At 31.2% G+C, this 22,051-nt stretch overlaps 1 protein-coding gene across 2 annotated transcripts in view; it reads left to right on the forward strand.

The window, feature by feature from the left end:
• Nucleotides 1–22,051, forward strand: part of LOC147072910 (protein amalgam-like) — a 1,013,334-nt gene that overhangs the window by 75,706 nt on the left and 915,577 nt on the right. The window contains exon 2 of one of the 2 annotated variants that reach the window (XM_085945913.1): nt 4,912–5,823. In XM_085945913.1, the coding sequence (XP_085802039.1) occupies nt 5,682–5,823 (142 nt within the window). In that variant the 5' untranslated portion in view covers nt 4,912–5,681. Of the gene's footprint in view, nt 1–4,911; nt 5,824–22,051 lie in introns of those variants that run through there. The other variant, XM_085945914.1, reaches the window with a different exon arrangement.

The raw sequence follows: 22,051 nt of genomic DNA on the forward strand, positions 1-22,051 counted from the left end.
TTTCGAAATACAGCATTCAATTACCGTATTTATTAACATTTATACAAAATATAATATTATCCTTTATTGAAAATACATTAATTTATTATTTAGAACCACCTTAGAATTATTTTTACTTATTAGGTGTCCTAATTTATTATATAGTAGCAACTGTCAATTCATCATGGAAATAATGATGTATTAACAAATCAATTATTGATAGACATATAATTAGTTATAAGTAATTATTTTGTTACAACTGATAATAATATAAAACTTGGCATCTTAAAAAAATGATAGTTAGTGTTGTTATGTGGGTTTTATTGTAAACAATTATGTATTTCTATTGTTAAAACTAATTGCCTTCTAATTGATAAAGATTTATTGTATTCCCCATAACATGCATTATTGAAATATTATTATTACTTTATGTTCCATAAAAACGTGTTATAAATAATTAAAAAAAAAACGTTATTGTTATTATTGTAAATTTTGAAAATAGCCAAATACTGGATTATTTGTTAGGTTAGGTTTTCATTCTTGAATTCATGAATTTTGCTAAAATTAGCTATTAAAATTGAATTAAAGTTCATATTGAATCTAATAAAATTGGAGACTATAGTATACGGTTATTTCTTTCCGATAAAAAGCTCACGGCGAACTGTGCCATGGTTAAATATTTTACGTATAATTTACATGTGACCGTAAAAGTGTGTTCGTATTAAATTTAGTTTTTTTTTTATTGAATGAATATTTATCTTCGCGAATGCCTTGAAACAACGATAGCGACCAGATTAATTATGATATATATACTTACTCTAAAATGTATTATCAGCATTATTAAGCTCTTCACATTGGAAATATTAGAAAAACGCTTAGGCAGTTAAAACGTGTCGAGGAAAACGATAGAATACGTAATTCACGAATTTCCGCTGACGCTGTGCAATTATTATTACGGAAACCAAAGAAAGTTTACGACTGCAACGGAAGAAATATAAAAATCAAGTTTCCTAGCCTTTTATGAGGGCTTTCATATAATTGTTGTGGAAGGAAAATTATTTTAATGGCTCTGCTAAGACGTTATGAATATCAGCGCTTACTAAGAAATCCAATTTTATACCTTGAATAAAATATTCATTAATTTGTTGGTATCTGGGTCAATGCTGAAATAAAATATATGAATAAAATAAATATTTTTTTTTCAACCGACAAGTCAATTGCTACGACAAATCTTTTCAAAATTAACATACATACAACTTAAACCCTTTTAATTAAATGAATACAAGAAATTGTTTTAATATTATAAAAAAAAAACAGAAATATGATAAAATACAATATTTTGTTATTGAAAACAAACAGTTACATAACATTATATTACATTGATAATTAATAAATAATTATATAAAAAAAACAATATTAAGAATAAAAAAGTAAAAACGTGAAAAAAGGTGGAAAATTAAACGATATACGTACATATTATAATTTACCCACCCAATGCAATAGTTCCGAGAAAATAGCATTTGAAGTTTTGCATCTACATACAGGTTTAACATCAAATATCTCAAGTATGGCGATATTTTTCATGTGTTTTCTTTATGACTTATACTAACTTTTGATATTTTAACAGTATAATTATTTATGAATCCTACTGTTATTTATGCATTTAAAACAGAAAATCAAGATTTTAGCACTTGTGGTCCTTTTGCATTGAATGGGCGATATATAAACCAATAAAATAATAAACCTTTGATATACTAGATTTCCCCAAGTATATAAAATACCTCTTCCAGTTACTTGGATACCCCGAGTACGCAAAACAGCGACTGTGTTACCTCTTTGAATTTCAATATGCTTATTCACTGTCTCAGCGTTTTATCAGTCAAGCGACGACCGATTTCAGCCACCGTCTTCAAAGCAAACGGTCCACAGTGCTTAAATGTCTCGAAACCCAGAAGAGAGACAATATAATTAGATGACAAACAGTTATGTCTTTTAATCTTACTTAGACTCTGTTAGAGCTGCTGAAACTGAAGTTTTCTTCAGGTGAGATACCGCGAGATTATTCACCACAGTTGCATCCCAAATGATACATCTCCCTTCCCTTCGTAGAATCATAGTAATACCATCAGGTATTACCTTCCACCTTTGGCTTTCTACCTGAGAGTTCTGGGTTCGATTCCCGGTGAGGACACAATATTTATGTGTTTTTCTCAAAGCCTGGGTGTTTGTGATTGTTCAAAATTACTAACAACCACCTTGTACGAAAAAGCAAGGACATGGTTATTAATATTTAAAAAAAAAACTGGACATTAAGACATACTTCATATTAATCATTTGATATAAATTGCGATGAATTAAAATGATTTTCTTTTTAATTTTAATTAAAAATAATGTACAAAGTAGTTCTGTTTATGCTTAAACTACATAACTTTTTATTTCAATTAGTTAAACATCTAATTTAACGAATAACACATAAGATTTAAAACTTGACCGATGTGACTTGAATCAGTAACCGCTGGATTCGCGCCAATAATCTTTTCCAAGACAACTACGGACATCCTAATTAATTTTGATGAAATTGTACTATTAGTATGCTTATCAGATTACGTTAATAATTATTTTAGCGGTTTATCGGTTGTATAGTAAATCAAGGTAGGTATCAATTAAATGCTTTAATTACTAACCACTTACTATCAAGGATCACTCCAAATACTTAGTTTTATTAACGTACTTGCACTTGCTTATAAATTAATAAACTATTTTATTATTCAACGAATAAATTACAAGATTTGAGAATGTAACAGTTTATATATTAAAGATACATAATTTGAAAACATCTCATGCAAAAATGTATACCCACTAGCTAAAACAATTTTTTTAGTTGGTTTAAATTATGTATGTTATATAAATAGAATGATACATTTATAAATCGTTGAATAAAATAAATAGTTTACTAAATTATTAGTAAGTAAAAGTTTATTATTGATTCCTTAAGAAGAAAAAATATTTTCAAGATGTCTAGACACGAGAGGTAAACTCGGTTAATCGAAAAAAAAAAACGAAATTATCTCATCTTAAATGCATGAAGTTTTAATTAAAGTGTATATTATGTTAAAATAATTTACGCACCGATGCCCATAATTAAATACAGCTTATCCCAAAGGACATGGCTGCCGTCTTGCTAAATATAAAAAACATTTATTTAAAAAATTATCTACTGTGGAATATTTTCGTTTTCTTATTCGATATTTTTTTCGTAAATAGGAAAATAATTAGATTGTTTTTAGTGAAACACTAAAATATTTCTTAAAATATGCCAATCTAAAAAATCTATCTCGTTACTTTGGTATTATAGATAGTATATCTAATAATTAAAATATCGTGAAACCTTCAAGTTTTTTGAGCGTCAGTATTCACACCTTCACACTAAATAAAAAAACCAAAAAGATACTGTTTATTATTATTCGGTACAGTTCGGTTATGAGGAATACAGCGGGAAACACATTTTGAAAATACCCATTACACTGGATTATTTGTTAGTTTGAGTTAGTTTAGGTTGGGTTAGGTTAGGTAAGGTAAGGTTTGATTAGGTTTAGCTAACAAATAATCCAGTATATCGTCTATTTTCAAAATGTGTTTGCCGCTGTATTCCTCATAATTCTTTTTCTGATTAACAAGCATAGGTCATAGCTACATAGTAATTTCCTTAGTTATATAAAAGCCACTCTATCATTATTTATTTTGAATTAAAAGAAATGAGTGAAAATAAGGCATTCGATTATTTAATAATGCATGATATTTTTTTTAAATAACGTCAGAATTATGAATTATTAAAAAAAACATGATTCAATGTACTTACATATGAGTAATTAAATGTATATAGTCGTATGATAAAATAAACTATAGGTGATATCATTCAGCCAAATCTCTGAAAAAAATAGAGTTTGTAAAGAACTATTTATTATAATTAATGAAAAAAAAATCTTATATTTAATGAGAAGTATTCATATTCGTATGCGAACTCTTTTCATATTGGTCGTTTTCTCACGGCATAGGATCGTCGCCCTAAAATATAGTGTCTTCTAAGTGATTATATCTTCTGCTTCTCTCAGAGCAGAGTGAAAGCTATCTTTAGTAAGCTCCAATACTTCACCATTCCTAGAGGCTACACAAAACCACCTGTATCTCAGTGATGGCTGGTCTGCGCCGGATAATATGTCAGAAAAATTGCAGAACTTTAATTAAATAAAAAAATGTGCTTATTTGGAATATCCAAACGTTGAAGGTTAATTAATATTTTATTCAGCGAATCTTTTCTATACACAAGACTGCTTTCGGTCGCTATCTAGGGTAGGAAAGTATCCAAGTATTAGCACTTATTGTAACAATTACAATAAATTATTTGTAATTGTTACAATAAGTGCTATGTTTTAACAGCACCTCTCTTGGCTGAGATAAATTTTAGAGTGAGATAAACAGTTTTGACAGTTCAGACGGCTAACTTATTGTAATTTTTACACTAAGTATTAATATTTTGATACTTTCCTAGCCTATTTAGCTGCCGTAAAGGCCGAAAGTAGTCTTGTATATAGAGTAGATGCGCAGGTGATTATGCAGCGTTTTAATAGATTAATATTTTATTAAACTTTGCACGAAAATATCTATGGGAATTATTGTAGTAGTCGATAAAATTTAACGTTTTTTTAATATTATTGTTGATTTTATTAACAGTGGGACATATGAAACATTTAAGCACACTGCAGAGAACTGTAAGATTTTAATTAATTTTTCATGACAAAAAAATATTATGAATAATACAAATTATTGCAGAAAGGTTCCACCATGCTTTAAGGGTTAGAGAAATATTGTAAACGTTCGTGAGTATTAAACATGTGAGCGGTTCTAACATTGTGTTTTCTTCTATTTTTGCAGGCAAAAGAACCACTACAAAATCGAGGTCACTGCTTAAAAGAGAGAGAGAGCGAGAAAGAGAAAAAACCCCATCAATCATCCAGACACAGGCCGAAATCATAAATATGAAACACAGTGTTATTGAGCAGAATTTCTGGCCCGCGTAACCTACTGGAATTAATTAAGGAAAATGTATGGCTGAAAGTTTTGTGGGAAACTTCGCGCTTTGGAAAATTGCGCCGACGAAAGAATCGTGTACCAGCCGCGGTGGCTTAAATAACTTTTAAATATTTATATAAAACAATATTAATGATAAATTTGCTAATTTATTGGTGAAACTCACTTAACAGTTAATAAATAAAGTTAATGTAAACAACAAAAACAAAGTACAAAACTTTAATACGGTAGAAAACCGCGTTATTACATTGAAGTAAAAATTTCCCGCTTACAAATACAGCTGACACATTGAATATTATTAACACAAGGCATAAATTTTTTTATAAAATAAATAATCGTAGTTTAAAATTAACTAATTTACTTATAACAAAAAAACTACAGTAATTTAAAAAAAATATAAGAATTAATTGGGTGTGTTCTAAACCGTTGTTAGATAATTATTTTTTTGCTGTGAAAAACTACTGTATCTTTAAATAACAAATCTGTTTGTATTATGATGTAATAAAAAGTTATTCAGTGAAAAGTTCGCGTGTTAGGTAATCAAAATCCGTGTGATTTCGCGTCAGTTTTTTTTAATGTGTGTAAAGTAGGTAATATATCAAAAGGCCGTCGCCATGGCAACCCGGAAGAGGAGATGGTCACACCCCGTGACGTCATCAACCCCTATCTTTGGCCTGACGAGACTTAGGATCTTCTTCGCGATAATCTTCCAATATTACTACGTCCTGGCGTCGACTTCGCTGCCCACTGGGGGAGGTGAGTTTCGACTTTCACTTTTTTATATAATAAACTTTGCGAGCGTTAATTTTTTGATTTTCTGCGTTATTTCTTAACGCGAGGTTTTTTACGTAAAACTTTCGTGTTTGGGAATATAAATTTTTGACAGTATACGTGTTAATCTAGGTTATCTTACTTATAATTAATTTATTAACTGTCTGAGAAGATAGTATATTAATACAAAAAATACGGTTTGGAAAACATTACTACAGATCTCTAATTATGAATATTTCATTTTCAGTATTAGTTGTTTGTTTTACCGATAATGCCTAAATAAATAATCATACAATTTATCAATTCTGCGCTATCAATATAAAGTATGTATTAGCTGAAATGAAGGCAATTAGCAAAATTAAGACACACGACTTTTTCATAGTATCTTCACCATCTGCAATTTTTTTAAGTTTTAACGTTCAGTAACGTTGTATCTTATTCTAATACAGAATTTTACGTTGATCAACCGATTTTATGTAAAAGTGCATATGTATATATATTATGTTACCTTCCCAATAGCTAATTAAGGTACTGTTGTGTTATACGGAGTACAGCGGAAAACACATTTTGAAAATACCCGATAAACTGGATTATTTGTTAGTTTAAACTAACCTAACCTAACCAAACCTAACCTATCCTAACCTAACTCACCCTAACCTAACCTAAACTAACCCAAACTAACCCAAACTAACAAATAATCCAGTATATAAGGTATTTTTAAAATGTGTTTTCCGCTGTATTCCGTGTAACCGAACAGCACCCTAATTAACAACTGACTCACATACAGAGGACACTTCATGTTATTAAAGATAAACGATGGAAGAGCAAGTCAAAATTCTTTTTATTTTTTTAAAACTATTTCTTTAATCACTAAGGTGCACGGTTGATACGTCAGTCCCGTGCAGCTCCGTTCCGGGACAAAAAAGTGTGACACTAAAATCATGGAAGGCGGCCGTGCACAAATCGCGGCTGCGTATATATGGCGGGTGGAGATGGGGTAACTCAAACCACCATTGAAATAAAATTTATGCAAATAATAGTTTAAACATATTCAAATATGATTACTCACAAAATTTAAGTATAATTACGACATGTGTGTTTGGAGAGTTAAATTGTTACAGTTGTAAAAATCATTTAAACATAAAATGAACAATCATTTTTACGAACGTAGGTTTTTAACAGTAAATAAATGAAAAATGAAGAAACAATGCAATTTATATTATTCGATGATACTTAGTTTTAATTAAATTGTGAATTTTTTGATGTTGACTTTTGGTTCATTTATTTGAAATGTATAAGGAAGAATAAATAAATATTTACTAAGCCATGAATATTTCATTTTGTTTTTGTTTACTTATATTTGAATTTTTCATACGGCACAATGGCGCTGCAGTACTAATAAAGCTTCCGTATAAAAAAAAACTTTAGTCGATCTGTAAGCTCCAGAACAAAAGTAGATGGTTTATTTTTTTCACGAATTTTTGCCAATAGAAAGGAGATCAAAGCTTTCGGCATATAGCGAGCTTTGGAATAGAATGGTTGTACAAACACTCTGTGCATGAATGGTGAAAGCTACTGCCACAAAGAGGCCTGGACTTTTGCGAGCTTTTCATTGCAACTTGCTTGTAATCTGTACACAGAGCCGAAATAATAGTACCAGTTTTAACCATGAGATCATTTACATTAAATTTAGCTAAATTCATTCTATTTAAAACGTTTACTATTAGATACGATACTGTTAATTAAATCTAAAAGAGAATTTTAATTACACTTTTAAATGTATTATAAATGCAATTGAAGAAATATGGCAGTGGAAGGTACGACGCCTATGAAACAGTTAAAAGTTTATGAAAGGCACTTAGGGAAATATTATGTATTTGGAATCATCGCATCATTGTTCTTCTATTTTGAAAATCTCTTCTTTGACCGAGCCTTCTACTCCATTGAGTTGACTAAATGGATACCACGCTATATTTTCAAGGATTCAAATTGCTCGCCAGCCTTCTAGGTTATATCAGTATCCTGCAGATCTACTGTAGGTAGCATGGTATTAAGTGCTTTGGGAAAGAACAGGTAGGCTTCGTCGAAATTTTCCAAAGCACGTGGCCAAGCCAAATTCAACGTCGCTTATTTGATTTCAATGTCATAAGGAGTTGCATGGTCTGTCCTATTATATTTAAAATACCTACTCTAAAATTATACCATAGTACACCCATTAACTGTTGTAAGCATATTTTGTTCTCAAAGCTCAATATACGGTTGCTCTCAGCCTTCGTTAGGTGTCATGACTCGCTAACGCAAAGTAATACCATCATAATGCAATCTTAAAATATATATAAACCTTATTTAAGATTGATTTCTAAATGATTAGACTTGCTATGTGTACATGGGTATTAAATTCGATAATAATTACCTACTAGCGTATTTAATACAAAATTAAGTTTAAATCAAAATGGGATTTGTGAGTTTTAAAACCACGTACATATTATAAACTGGCATTCGAAATATAGAAATTTGAAAATAAATAAACGTTCGTGAGTTATAGGTAGTACTTTAAAAATATATTTATCTAATATTAATTTTTACATTGAAATTATAATTATAATATTTTTTAAAACTTACGTAAATAATGATTTACTTCTTCACATTATTTTTAAGGTCTAACGAGAAGAGAAATCTGTTATTTTTATATAAAGCCGCAGGCATGATAATTCTGGACCTGCAATAAAAAACATTATATTAAGAACAAAATGAGATATAATAGATAGAAACTGATTAAAATTCCTCGTCTACTTTCTGTATTCTGTACTCTGTACGAAATTATTTTATTTCAATCGATAGTGCGGCGCCCAATTTTCCTTCGGACCATTTGTCCCATTCCCAATTTTACTGTGACTACACCCACGATGGCTGCGTAGCTTAAGCGCCAGTCTATAGTGTCGAGGGTACCAGGTTCGAATCCTGGGTCTGGCAAGTACACATATTGTTTTTCATTTTGTGTATGAGTCAGATTATGATGGACCTAATAGGTTGAGCAAATGGCTGACATCCATTTCTCGTAAAAATAAAATCTGTTAATACAAACCTCCACTCTGCGGAGGCCCATATGATCCTATTAGGATCGGATATGGTCGAAAGAAGATAGAAAAGAATTTTTAAGAAAAATTCCCCATGGTAAACTAAAAAAAAATATTAATTATTAATACATAATCTCAATATATATAAAAATCTCGTGTCACGATGTTTGTGGTCGAACTCCTCCGAAATGGCTCAAATGATTTTTATGAATTATTTTATGTATATTTGGTAGGTATGAAAATAGGCCAACAAGTATATTTCATACCGCTAGGTGATTAGGGTATCTCTATCCAGAAAAAAATTCTTTTAATTTTTTGACAAATTTTTTTTGTATTTTTTTTATTATTTGGAATAAAAAAATACCTATAACCCCAAATTTTTACTCTCCTACCCACACCTTCCCATTTTTTAATCGCGATTTTATTATTTTTGTATGAACAAGTTTAACCGTCGTTCGTATTTCAAACAGAACGAAATTATTTATGTTGTTGAATGACAGATGGCGCTACATCCGAGAAGAATTCAAGAGAAGCGTCGCGTCATTTCGACATTTCATTCGGCATATCACAACGCAGTGCGTGCAAAATTTTGTACGATTTATTTTATTTTATCTATTTTTATGTGCGTGTATCAAAGTCACAATGCCAGCAAGACGAAAGGGGGGCCATTTGGGCCGTCGAACGAATAAAGCAACAAACATGCAAAATAGTAGAGCAGAAAGAACAGACGAACAAATCCAACAAGATAACAAAAATGTGCGTGTAAGCATGTCGAAATTGCGTGCATCTCAATCACAAGAGGTACGAGCTGAACGAAATCAACAACGACAATTGGAACGGAGCCAAGCGCGCCGGTTCGTAGTTAACACATGCAGAGCAAATGACCGACAACGCCAACAAGTACATCGAACATTTACATCCGCTTCGTTCCTTCGTCTCGCATTCGAGTATGAGCCAGATATTGAATATTCCGCTCATCCGAAAGTGCTGATTGGTGCTATGGACAAAGAATGTCCCCATTGTCATGCGCTCAAATTCAAACATGAGTCAGCCGGGATGTGTTGCGCATCAGGAAAAGTGCAACTACCAGAAATTGAGATACCGCCAGAACCATTGAACGGCTTGCTCATCGGCACGGTTCCATTCGCACATTCAATTCATGCTTCCAAATGACTTCGTTCGGAGCAACAGAAATAGTTCACAATACTGCGGCAAATGGTCAACAATTCCATTCTACGTTCAAAATCAAAGGCCAGGTATATCACAAAGTAGGCTCATTGCTGCCAATGCCAAACGAACTACATAAATTTTTACAAATCTACTTCATGGGCGGTGAGGACATCAATCATGTGGATGCACGTTGCGGCTACAATAGCCTCAATTCGCCTAATGCCAGGCGCATCGTCGGCGAACTGGACGCCCTGTTGAATGAGCACAATGAATTATTGAAATTCTTCAAAGCACGCATGCACGAATTGCAAAGAGACAATCACGCTATTGTCATCAATACTGATAAAACACCAGCTGGAGAGCATGTGCGTCGATTCAATGTGCCTGTTGTTGACGACATTGCTGGAATCATGGTTGGCGACCGCACATGGACGCGAGAAATTGTGATTCGAAGAAGAAACAATAATCTGGAGTTCATCGCTGACACACACCGTTCATACGACGCTCTCCAATATCCGCTAATTTTCTGGAAGGGACAAGACGGATATTGCATAAATATTAAACAACGAGATCCTGTCACAGGTAATTCATTCATTATGAACATCATTACTCATTTTGAATTTAGAAAATGAATGGTTGATGTTTTTTTGTTTTTATCGGCGGTCATCGTCTACAGCGCTCTATTCCTCTTTCTGTCATAGATCCCACCCCACACACTTACGATACATTCGTTATTTTTTATTTAACAACCAAAATATTCACTAGAAATAATTTATATGGCAGAACAACGTTTGCCGGGTCAGCTAGTAATATATATTATTATTCAAACAATAAAGCTAGCAATATAGTTAGCCTTTGTGGTGACCAAGTCGAGCGGTCCCATGGGTCCAACAGTCAGTTAGACTGACTTGAGCATTTCTTTCTATATGTTTAATCAATATCGTAACTAAGTAGATCAAAAGAAAAGGGGCCTCTCACCATTATTTATATATTGAGATATTATATACACAATTTTGTAGTTTTTAGGTAAGTGCGTTATAAATTATAATATAATATTATAATTATCTTTAACTTTACGATGTTTATAATTTCCGTCCGTTTCGGTGATTTCACCTTGGGTTACCATACGAGACTGACTAGTATTTCTATGCATTCTTGCAGCCAACAAGTTATAAACACTGTAATAATTATTGATCTCACGCCTTATTTTCATATCTCTTTCTCACAATTGAGTTTCTTTCTTTGTCGTATATATTTTATATCTATAGATGCACTGTTTTTGCAATGTGCATTTATAATTTATGACAGGTAAATGAAATCTGATGAATATCAATTAACTGTATGCATTTATTTACTAGATAAGACTATCGGTTTTGAAAATTATAACATTTTTAATTAGTATTGATGTTATATGTATAGCTGAAAAAATATAGTATACATCCTGAAATATTTGCAGTATAATTATGTTGTGTATACTAAGGTGAAATTGCAGTAATGATAGTGTTAAAGAATGTACGATACTACTTTTATATTAAACATATTAATACTGTATTAATACTATCGACCGATGGTACTTGATGGAATTTTAATTTAATTGAATTTCAAAAATAATATTATAAAAAAGTAGGTATCGTGTAATAATATTATTGAATATTAATTATTGTTAAACTAATACCTTTTAAAGACTGATTCCAATAAGTTATCATTGTTCCTAGAATGTACGATTATACAATTCTTGAGTGTAGTATTTTTATTGTTTATCAATACTAATAATCTACTATTAGGTTTGACGATTATGATAATATGTTTATCGAGTGTATTAATATTATTAAAAAGATAGGGGGTTTTTATTAACTCTTTAACTATTCATAATTTGTTTGTTATAATTTTTATTGTGACCCTTGATTTGATAGTTAGGTAATGCAGTTTTTACCTATTTTATTGTATTGATTGGTTATATAAGTTAGAGTTAATAGTATTCGTGGTCAGTGTTTATTTGCCTTTTGGTGAGTGTATACAGTGCCTGAAGATGCCGAAAGGCGAAACCCGGGTCGCCAAAAATGACTCAAATGGAATAGTACAAAACTTAAATTTATTAGAATATTAATATAGTTATTTCGTTTAATGAAAACATTTCAAAGAGTGACTGTTGTGAATATCAAACTTGGCGAGAAGCCTAATTACGTCTTACCTTCTCAACTATCGATCGCATGATTTTGGTTTCTAAGGAACTATTACTATAATTATTATATAGAGCGTGGCCAAATAGATGTAGTAAATGATTGTATGAATACCAAGTGAATGTAATTGACTGAAAAAATGAAAACACCATTGATATTTTTCTTTCTGTTTATATAATATATTTTTCAATACATTACAAAAGTGTCTGAGAAAGCACATTTAGTGATTGTATGATTTTTTATATACAGCTCGTCAACTTTCTTGTAAAACTAAATGGCGGAACGATGTTTTATGATCCATAACTGAATCGGAGTCAGAAATGTAGTAGTCAACATGGGTCAACGGTGATTTTGACAGAAAAGTGGAATAATGATAAATTTATTCATTGATGTGCTGTACCGTGACGATGTGACATTTATATATACAACCCATACAAATAAATATCAGTCTATTAGAAAAAAAATACTGTATGGTTAGCATCTGTCAAACTATTCTGATGTTTTATTTTACGACCAGTTGTATAAAACAATTGATTCGTTGAATTACTTATTTGTTAATTTTTAAAATTTTGTGTTTACGTTTGTGTGAATGTTTTCTCTCACATTATTCATTTTAATATGCCTTCTCCCTATCTCGCTGTCTCCGAAACAGTTATATATTTAATATGTTTTCTCTCATGCGTTACGGACAGATATATAGCTAAATCAAGACAAATATATATTATAATGATACAATGTCAACTGGAAAAATAAAAAAAATATGGTTACTGCATTAATTGGTGTTTTTCATTCAACTCTGGATAAGAAAAAAGGCGTAATCCACACAAATCAAATTTTACAGGGGTCACAAATACTTTTTGTAATGGTTTTCGGTCAAAGTAAAAATATAAGATATACATATACTTAAGTGCATGATAATTAATATTTTGGTTTTTATATCCTTAATCTGGTTTTAAAAAAAATATAGATATTAATTAAAATTTTAGTCATTTTCTCATGTTACTTATTTTTTTTAATTACTAGCTAAATTTAAATAATAAATTGGCATTCGCAGCTTTTATACTTTGAACACAGCATGACTTCTTTAGTCGTATACAACAGTATTATGCAATAAAACATATTTTGAAAAAAACTGACGGTTACGTTCCTTTTCCTTTCTAATGTCGAATTACATAATATGGTGAAATTAAGGAAATTTTTAGCCAAAGAAAAAAATTCTCGACTTGAGATGCGGTATGCTAGCAATGACCACTGAGGGATATCAATTTTTGGGGGTCTGAATTTTATTAACACATCGTATTTTATCACTTAAATGCACCTAGTTTGATTATTTTTTTCTCCTTAAACATTTAAAAAAAAATTATAATTTTAACTAATTTTTTAAAAATATCGAATTTTCTTAAAAATTAAAATATCTTTGTATTAGGTATATTATAATATTTAAAATAAATAATATCTGTACAAAATTGCATTATTCAAATTTTCTCTTATAGGCATAATGGTAATATTATCATACTATTAATAAATAGATAAAGATTAAAATTTTGAGTTTCAGTTTACAAAAAATAATTCAAAAAGAAAACATTGCAGTAGGTCCATACTTTTACTTTAATAAACTTTTGTGAATAGGTTTCAAAAAGTATATTATTTTTAATACTATTCTGTGTAAAAGAGTATTTTGTACTGATATAATAGCAAGCCGTGGTTCTGAAGTAGGTACCTACCCGCAGGTCGGCCGAGGGGTTTCTGCAACATCCAGTAAACAGACCGTGAAGCAAAAATGCCTCGTTAAATTTAAGAGCGGCACCTTCGCGGGATTTCCAATATAACCCGAACATTGATGGCGTCATCCAAAGCGAAATCTCATCGGCCATTTTTAAAATCACCGGTCACGGGGTGTGCATTGCATCAAAAAGTCGGATTCCCTATTTTTGGTTTTATCTATACTACATGTTATACTGTGACCAACATAATACAATATGTGTAAGGTAACTGTTTCATTGGGTACTGGCATTGGGCCGCATGGCCTGTTATATAAATAAAAAAAAATAATTATGCGTATAATACATTACCTAGGTACTATGATTGAAAATTAATTTAACAAATTTATTATCTAACTAAAGGCGAGTTCAGACTATTCGATTTTTTTGATCAACTAAAATCTAATAAACTTGTAATCACACAAATAAAATGCAGTTGTTCGTGCGGATATACATTTGTATGAGTTATTAAACAATTAAATAAAAAAAAAATTACCCGAATGTAACGAAAATACACAATCATGTCAGGTCATGTTCAGGCTAGAAATTGGGTTTTTATACAAAAAATAAACCAGGCGCTTCAAGGACTCTTTTGAAAATTAGTGGTTGTTGTGGTTTGTATACAATAGAACTACTTTTTTAAATTTTGAATTTCTGCCGTCGTCAATATATTTTTCTAGCCTTGTGTCTTTTGGGAACAAAAAGCACCTTATTTGGTCGATTTATGAATGCAGAAACCATAATACTACTTTGTATAGATTTAAAAATGTAAAATAAACCTCGTTGCCCCCTATAATGCTTTTAAAGACTACTACACCTTGTTGACTGCAGTGGTTCAATTTGAGTGTGACATTTCACATACAATAAAATCACATTATCAACTTGACTATCAGTAATGGTGACTCATAATTTTAACGAAAAGGTTGTACTGAGATAAACTCAGTTGATCAATAAAAAACTATATGTATGTTCATAAGCAGATGATTGTCGTTTGATTTTAGTTGTCAAACGTTGAGCCGTCAACGCATAATTTTTGTATTTTTCTTATATTAAGGGTCCACACTGTTCACATGCATACATAAAAACTGGGACCACACATTGGTTAAATACTTAATGTCTTTTAATAAATCTATTGAGTATATTAATTACTACATATTATTAAATGGATACAATAACACCCACTAAATTGATCCGCTTCGGATAGAACTTAGACTGGAACTGGTTTTGACGCCTTTTACGAAAAAGATACCTGAGATTTAAACCAATATAAGGGTATATTTAAGTAATTTTATAAATATAAAAAATAGTACCTTGTACTGTAAGCCATTCTGAGAAGCGCCATGTGCCAGGGGGAGTGAGATAACGATTAGATATTTTTTACTACTTACAGATATCGCCTTCTGTAATTTATAGAATATTTTTTTTAAAACTGTACGCTGTATGTCTTGATCATTAAAATATAAAACGCATTTCCTCTCAATTTGTCGTTTATTGTTAGCCATTCTATAGCTAAACAGTACATAGCCTTTTATATTTTTAGGAAACAATTATTTTACAACATTTTTATTAGGTCGTATTCTTATTTGTCCGGCGATTGTCTATCCAGTACGAATCTTGCAATCGATTTTTAACTGATTTCCCGACTAGCTAGACATTTGAAACTTTGAGAATATATCAGAAAATGATGCCAACGCCTTTTTTAAATACTTTTAGCCATCTTTAAGTAGAACTGAATTCATTTTCAGTTAATTCTGTTTTGTATGATAAGTTATTTCGGAAGAAATCCACACAATTAAGTTGGATCGAGTCCACAATAGATTTCTCTACTTAAGAATATACGGGTTCTTTCCTTATGAAAATGATAATAAAATGAATTTCCCGACTCGTTTTCTTCTGGGAATGCTATCAATGCAATCCATGTCTCTGTGTAGTGGTTGCTCTTTTAAAGCATTTCTTTTTACTTCTTCGTGGGTTCATTTACAATCCGTATATACTGGCAAATATTAATTTTCATGTTCCCACCAATATCACTCGTAACTCTATGGTCTTCAAGATACCTCGTCGCAGGACAGATGTTATGTTTCATGATGCTGTGTATCGTGCGATTAACTTATTTGATGGCACCATAAAGGTTGATTTATTTTTTATTAACTACATATTGTTTGTGGACGTGTTAAATATGTTAAATTTATAATTGTATATATTATCATGTATCTTTAATATTTACATAAACACATTCTGTCTTTTCTACTTTTTTGTTATTTGTAATTCAGATATTTTTATAATATTGTATTTATTATGTATTATGGCGCATTGGTCAATCGCTGTAATGCCGTAATACTCTTTTCTAAATAAATAAAAATCCGTAATCTAATCCACTATTCCACTAGCAACTAAATTATTAATATATACGTTCGTTACTATGGAAATCAATATGAAATGTCAAAATGACATTTCAGTGCTATTTTTATCAAGTAAAAATTTTTTTGATCGTTTAAGCTAGTCAAGTCAAGTTTATATGATTCAACAGAAAATTTAAAAACATTGAATTTAAAAAGTTCTTTTTATCTTGTAATTATTTGTTTTAAATTTGGATGCCCCTTGTTAATGCGGGGTCTTTACTCAAGCACGCCCTTATACTCTTAGCGGTAAGTCCACCCCTGAGTGCTCTGCTAGTTTGGATTATTCACGATGGAGTATCTGAATCCGCATTCCCACTGTGATATCTGCGTTTGATACTATTAATAGAGAGATAACGTTACATTAACACTTAATACCTAATTAGCGTGTATGATGTTGATGGTCTCAGTTGACATTGACTGAAGGCCCGTCAAGGATAAGCCTTAAGTATTCATGTCAAGCCACAAGTGTCTGCGAAATCTCTCGAGATATTTACTTATCGCAATAATAACTGTTATTATTGTTGTATAATTAAATTACTTAACGTCAAGCCGTGAGCAAAGATCAAAAGTTTTCAAGGCAACGCAGAGTTTGCTTGTCAAGGCGCCTGAAAATGAATGAAGCATTATTGTTTACGATCTTCTTTAGTTGAGAGTAACCTACAGTCACACGCAGAAAAATGTACAAGTTTGCGAGAACTTTTTATTTATATTAATGAATATATTAGAGATCTGAAAAAAGGATTTTTTATAAAAAAAAATCCCGACCATGTCCGATCCTAATACAATCATAATATAGAGGTTTGTATTAACATGAGAAATGGATGTCAGCCAATTGCTCAACCTATTAGGTCCATACTCTGACTCATACACAAATTGAAAAACAATATTGCCAAACCCAGGATTCGAACCTAGGGCCCACGAGATCATAAGCCGACGCTGAAGCCTCTTGGCCATCGTGGGGTGATGGTAAAGACTATTCTGAAAGAGTTCTGACAACTTTACATTTCACCTAATTAAAAATGATAATATTTTTCTTATTCTTCTTTTGTTGCCGTGTCTATCGATTGACAAGCAGTCGCCCATCGCAAGCAATCACGCAATGCACTGCTAATAAATTATTAAAAATATAATTCCAATGGGCTATACCGCAATATACTACATTTTGACGCAGGGTTTTGAATGTGTGAGTGTCCTACGAAAATGAGCCACACATTATAGACATGCAATAGTGTGTATGCAACTTGCAAATACACCAATATTAAATGAGCCTCAGTGCATAAGCCGTGAGCAGTTGTCAGAACGAAGGACAAGCGTATTCTTTACATGTGTTTAAGTTTATCCTATATTCTTCCATACTCGAGATCGGTTACCTGCTACTCCACTCTCTTAGGTATTTCAGTTTCCATTATTTCTGAGTTCCCTGGCACTGGTAGTGCGATGCTGACTGCCTCGGACCCCGGTATATATAAGACCCACCCACCCACTCTTCAGGCTTCCTTTACTTACATAACAGAGATTTTTTTAAAGTTGAGTCATTCAATTAGTCTTATAGGGTTTCCATGGAAATAAGCCGAACCGAATGGTTTATGACGGTCTCACCTTACGCCGAAACCGTTTATTGCCGTAATAAAACTTGTCGATTGTTCACCCACTTAGCTTCGGATTTGTATATACGGGCGCCGCCGTGTTCCATTATGCTCTATTCAAATAACGGTGTTTGTACATGCGCGCCTATTTGAAACAAGTATTCTTTATATTAAAACAGAAAAATATTTTTTCTCTATGGTCAGTTTTTGATGTCTATGGGCACTTAACTGTCAAATAAATGACAATTTCTCACATTTTGCCGCTAGATATCCCTAGTGGTCCATATATTTTGAACTCGCTTTTACATTTACTTTCATATTATTTCTTTTATTTTTCGATTAACACTACATTATGGCCGGATAATCCGAATGCCGAATAAACGTTATTGAATAAATAATCATTACAATATAAACAAATGAAAGTAAATGGTTATCGTGATAGTATACCTACCTACCATATAATTATTATGCATAAATCGATTCCAGCATAATCATGTGAATTGAGTTCAAAATATTATATTACTTGTATTTATTTGATTTCATGAATCTGCGTCTGATGTGTATTTACTAACGAGACTCTTAAATTTGAAAGCGTCGCCTCTTTTACGAAATTTGCGGCATTGTAGATTAGCTTTATCTACGAAAGCAAAGTTTACTACCTATAAATAAAGCATTCATGATTGAATAAAATGAAGCACCAATTATAGAATCAATTGTAAAATAGATAGTACCATTAGACAATAATTAAAATAATTAACTGAATCATAATGAAATACGGAAGAAAACAAGTACTTATGACAATTATCAACAAACGCGGGCTGTCAGTTGCGATCTGTCAAAAATGGACTCTGCCGAATTTAGCAATCGGTTCGCTAAACTTATGGTAGAGGGGCATTAGGTGTTCGGGTTCGGCGAGATGCTTATGTACTAAATTTGGATGAACGCAATTATACGGGCGTATTATATATCTGGCGTAAAATCGCATTCGAAAATTTTGGATGAACACCCTATTACACTCAGTCAATGAGTCAGTGAGTCAGTCCACCAATAAAATAATATTTATAAAACTATTGATGTACTGGGTTTCCCTAAGTATATTCCAGTCCCCTGGATACCTCAAGAGTATTTTACGGCTATTCGCTGTCTCAGGTACTCAATTGAACGACACTCACCTATTTTATCAGTCAAGTGATGACCGATCTCAGCTACTGTAATCAAAGCATACCCCGGGAATGGCTAAAATGTCTCAAAACTCAGAAAACATTTGAGTGGTTCACAAGAATAGTGAACCAAGTCCATTCTGGTTATTTTTGGGTAAGCTGGGTTCAAACATAATATTTGAGTATTTCTAATTATGTAAGGATGTAATTGAAATTCTGAAATGTTATTTTTAGTACATTTAAGTTATTATGTAAAGGAAATTATACCCTTACAGAATAGGAAACACTCAAATATTATGTTTGAAGCTAGCTTACTCACAAATAACCAGAATGAACTTGGTTCACTATGCTTATGAACAGCTAATTTAATAATATATATAGTAAGATGGGTCGTTCATTCGAATATTTAATCTATGAATTTTTGTATTTATATAAAATATAATATTATATTGAATTCAAAACATGTATTATTATTGCATGTATGTATATTTCAAATTCAAATTCAAATTCAATAATAATAATACGGAATCATAAGAATATCTATATTACGAAAATGAAATTATCATAAATGCAAATGGAACAATAATCGAACTCGTCGGGAATTCCCCCTTTCAATGAAAAAACATTCAAAAGCATATCAGAGCATTCTCCAATTCAAATTCAGTATGCAGATCATCGAATACGTGAAAAAACCGCGTCGTTTTCCCGCCGAAAACCATTTCTTTTGTAATTTGGCTTTCGGCCCCTCCTAACCTCGAGTCATGGATATGATATAAATATGACGGAATTTCGCGCAAAAAATTCGTATAAAACATTTAGGATCTAAAATATTAATATAAATTTGTTTTTAATATTACTCAGCCGTATGTGTTTTTTGGGAAATTTAAGATAAAATACAGAAATACTGACTTCAGACAGGTTTACAGTTTTATTATATCTTTCCTTCAATCCAGTGGTTTTCCAACTTATTTCTCTCGTGGCGTCCTTCCTGTTTAAAGAAGTTACTAAAAATCTCAATTAGTTGAGTTGCTGTTTTCCATGCAGCAGGTTCTCAAAATTTTCTATTAATTATAGTACCTATGCTGCAAATCCTGCTAAACATATTTTTAGTCTTAAATTGTATATAGGTAATAACTAAGGATTCCAATCCCGGGATCCCGAACTATTTTCGATACCTATGAATCCCGGGATTGATGAACATAATCCCAAAACTTTCGGGATTGATTTTTTTATATATTTTTAGGGAAAATAAAATAAAACGAAAATATAACAGAAAAAATACTTTTACTAACAAATAACTACATTAGAAATAAGCTGAGTTTGAATGATGTTTGATTTATACCCATGTGTAAGTTGCCGATTTATTTTATTGTTTCACATAAATTAATAACAATGAGAAAGATTGGAAAAAAACAATGCTTAGCATTAACAAAGTAATTCTACCATGAAGTCATACGTTTTACGGCAGTTTCATATTTGGCTGACTAATTAGATTTATGAAGCGGAAAGGCCATAAGTACACCATGATTTGCTTTACTATTTTAAATCTCGCTAACCCATTCATTAAGTCTTTACTATCAGAAACAGCAATCTCATATTAAATTCACATTATTATTTATATTAAAATATTATTTACTCCATTAAACTTATGTATTTCCAAGATTGAACGTATAAAATATTATTAATAAATGTCTTAAATAGTATAAATTATACTAGATTTATTTTGACTGATTTTATCAATGTTATTTGTAAATATAAAATTTTTATATTAACAATGGAAAAAAAATGACAATCCCGGGACCAGTCCCGGGATCCCGGGATTGTCAAATTGTAATCCTGGAATCCCGGGATCAGAATTTTGGCTCGGGATTGGATTCCCTAGTAATAACGATATCTACATATATATCGTTAGCACCACAGGTGAAAATTTTGTCGATTTTGAAAGTTGTATTATTTGTAATTATCTCTTACCTTAAATCCATAAGTTGGAGTTAAGAGTGCTCATTGTCAGTGTGTGTTTGCCTTTGGTGAGTATACAAAGCGCCTGAAGATGTCTAAATGCGAAACCCGTGTCGCAAAAAACGACTCAAATGGAATAGTACAAAACTTAAATCCATTAGAATTGGAATATAATATTTATATTATATATACTTATATTTTTGTTTAATTCCGGAATTTTAAAATATTAAGCCTAGGATTCTACCAGGTATGCAATCCTTAGTAAAAAGTCTGAAAAGATCATAATGAAAAATAAATAAATATAATAAAACTGCATATCCCTACATTCTACAAAAATACTTTCAATCTCATATACCTACCCAAAGGTTATCAGTTCCTCCCCGTACCCCTAGAATAATAAATATTAAATATAACCCATTGATATTGGATGGGTAGTGGAGCGCTTTTATTGAATAGTGAAGCGACCTCTCAAAAATAATAACACCACTCCCTTAGGCCTCAAGTGTATTGTTGCTTGTATCCAGTATGAATTTTTCAGGAGATTTATTTTTGTTGAAAAAAGATAGCTTCATGAAATATGACATGTTTGATATATATAACGTATACTTGATTTAATATACTATTTTATATATTTAACGAATAATTCACGAGATTAAGAATGCTGTTGCTAATATTCAATAAGTTTGAATAGCGCTTCATTTATGTTTATTAGTTAATTTCTTCTTAAATAAATTCAAATTTATTTATTTTTATATGCGGTGAACATTACAAATTGTAAATTTAAGATGTTCACAACATGACTCATTTAAAAACAAAGAAATAGTATTAAACAGGGTAAAGAAGAAATACATATTTATGCAGAATCACAAAAACAGTATAAAAAATAAAGTAAAATCTACAAAAATATTATAAAGCACGG

This window comes from Rhyacophila brunnea, unplaced genomic scaffold (genome assembly GCF_057557595.1).
Source record: "Rhyacophila brunnea isolate RB1 unplaced genomic scaffold, BYU_Rbru_1.0 scaffold_19, whole genome shotgun sequence".
In the NCBI taxonomy this organism is placed as follows: Eukaryota; Metazoa; Arthropoda; class Insecta; order Trichoptera; family Rhyacophilidae; genus Rhyacophila; species Rhyacophila brunnea.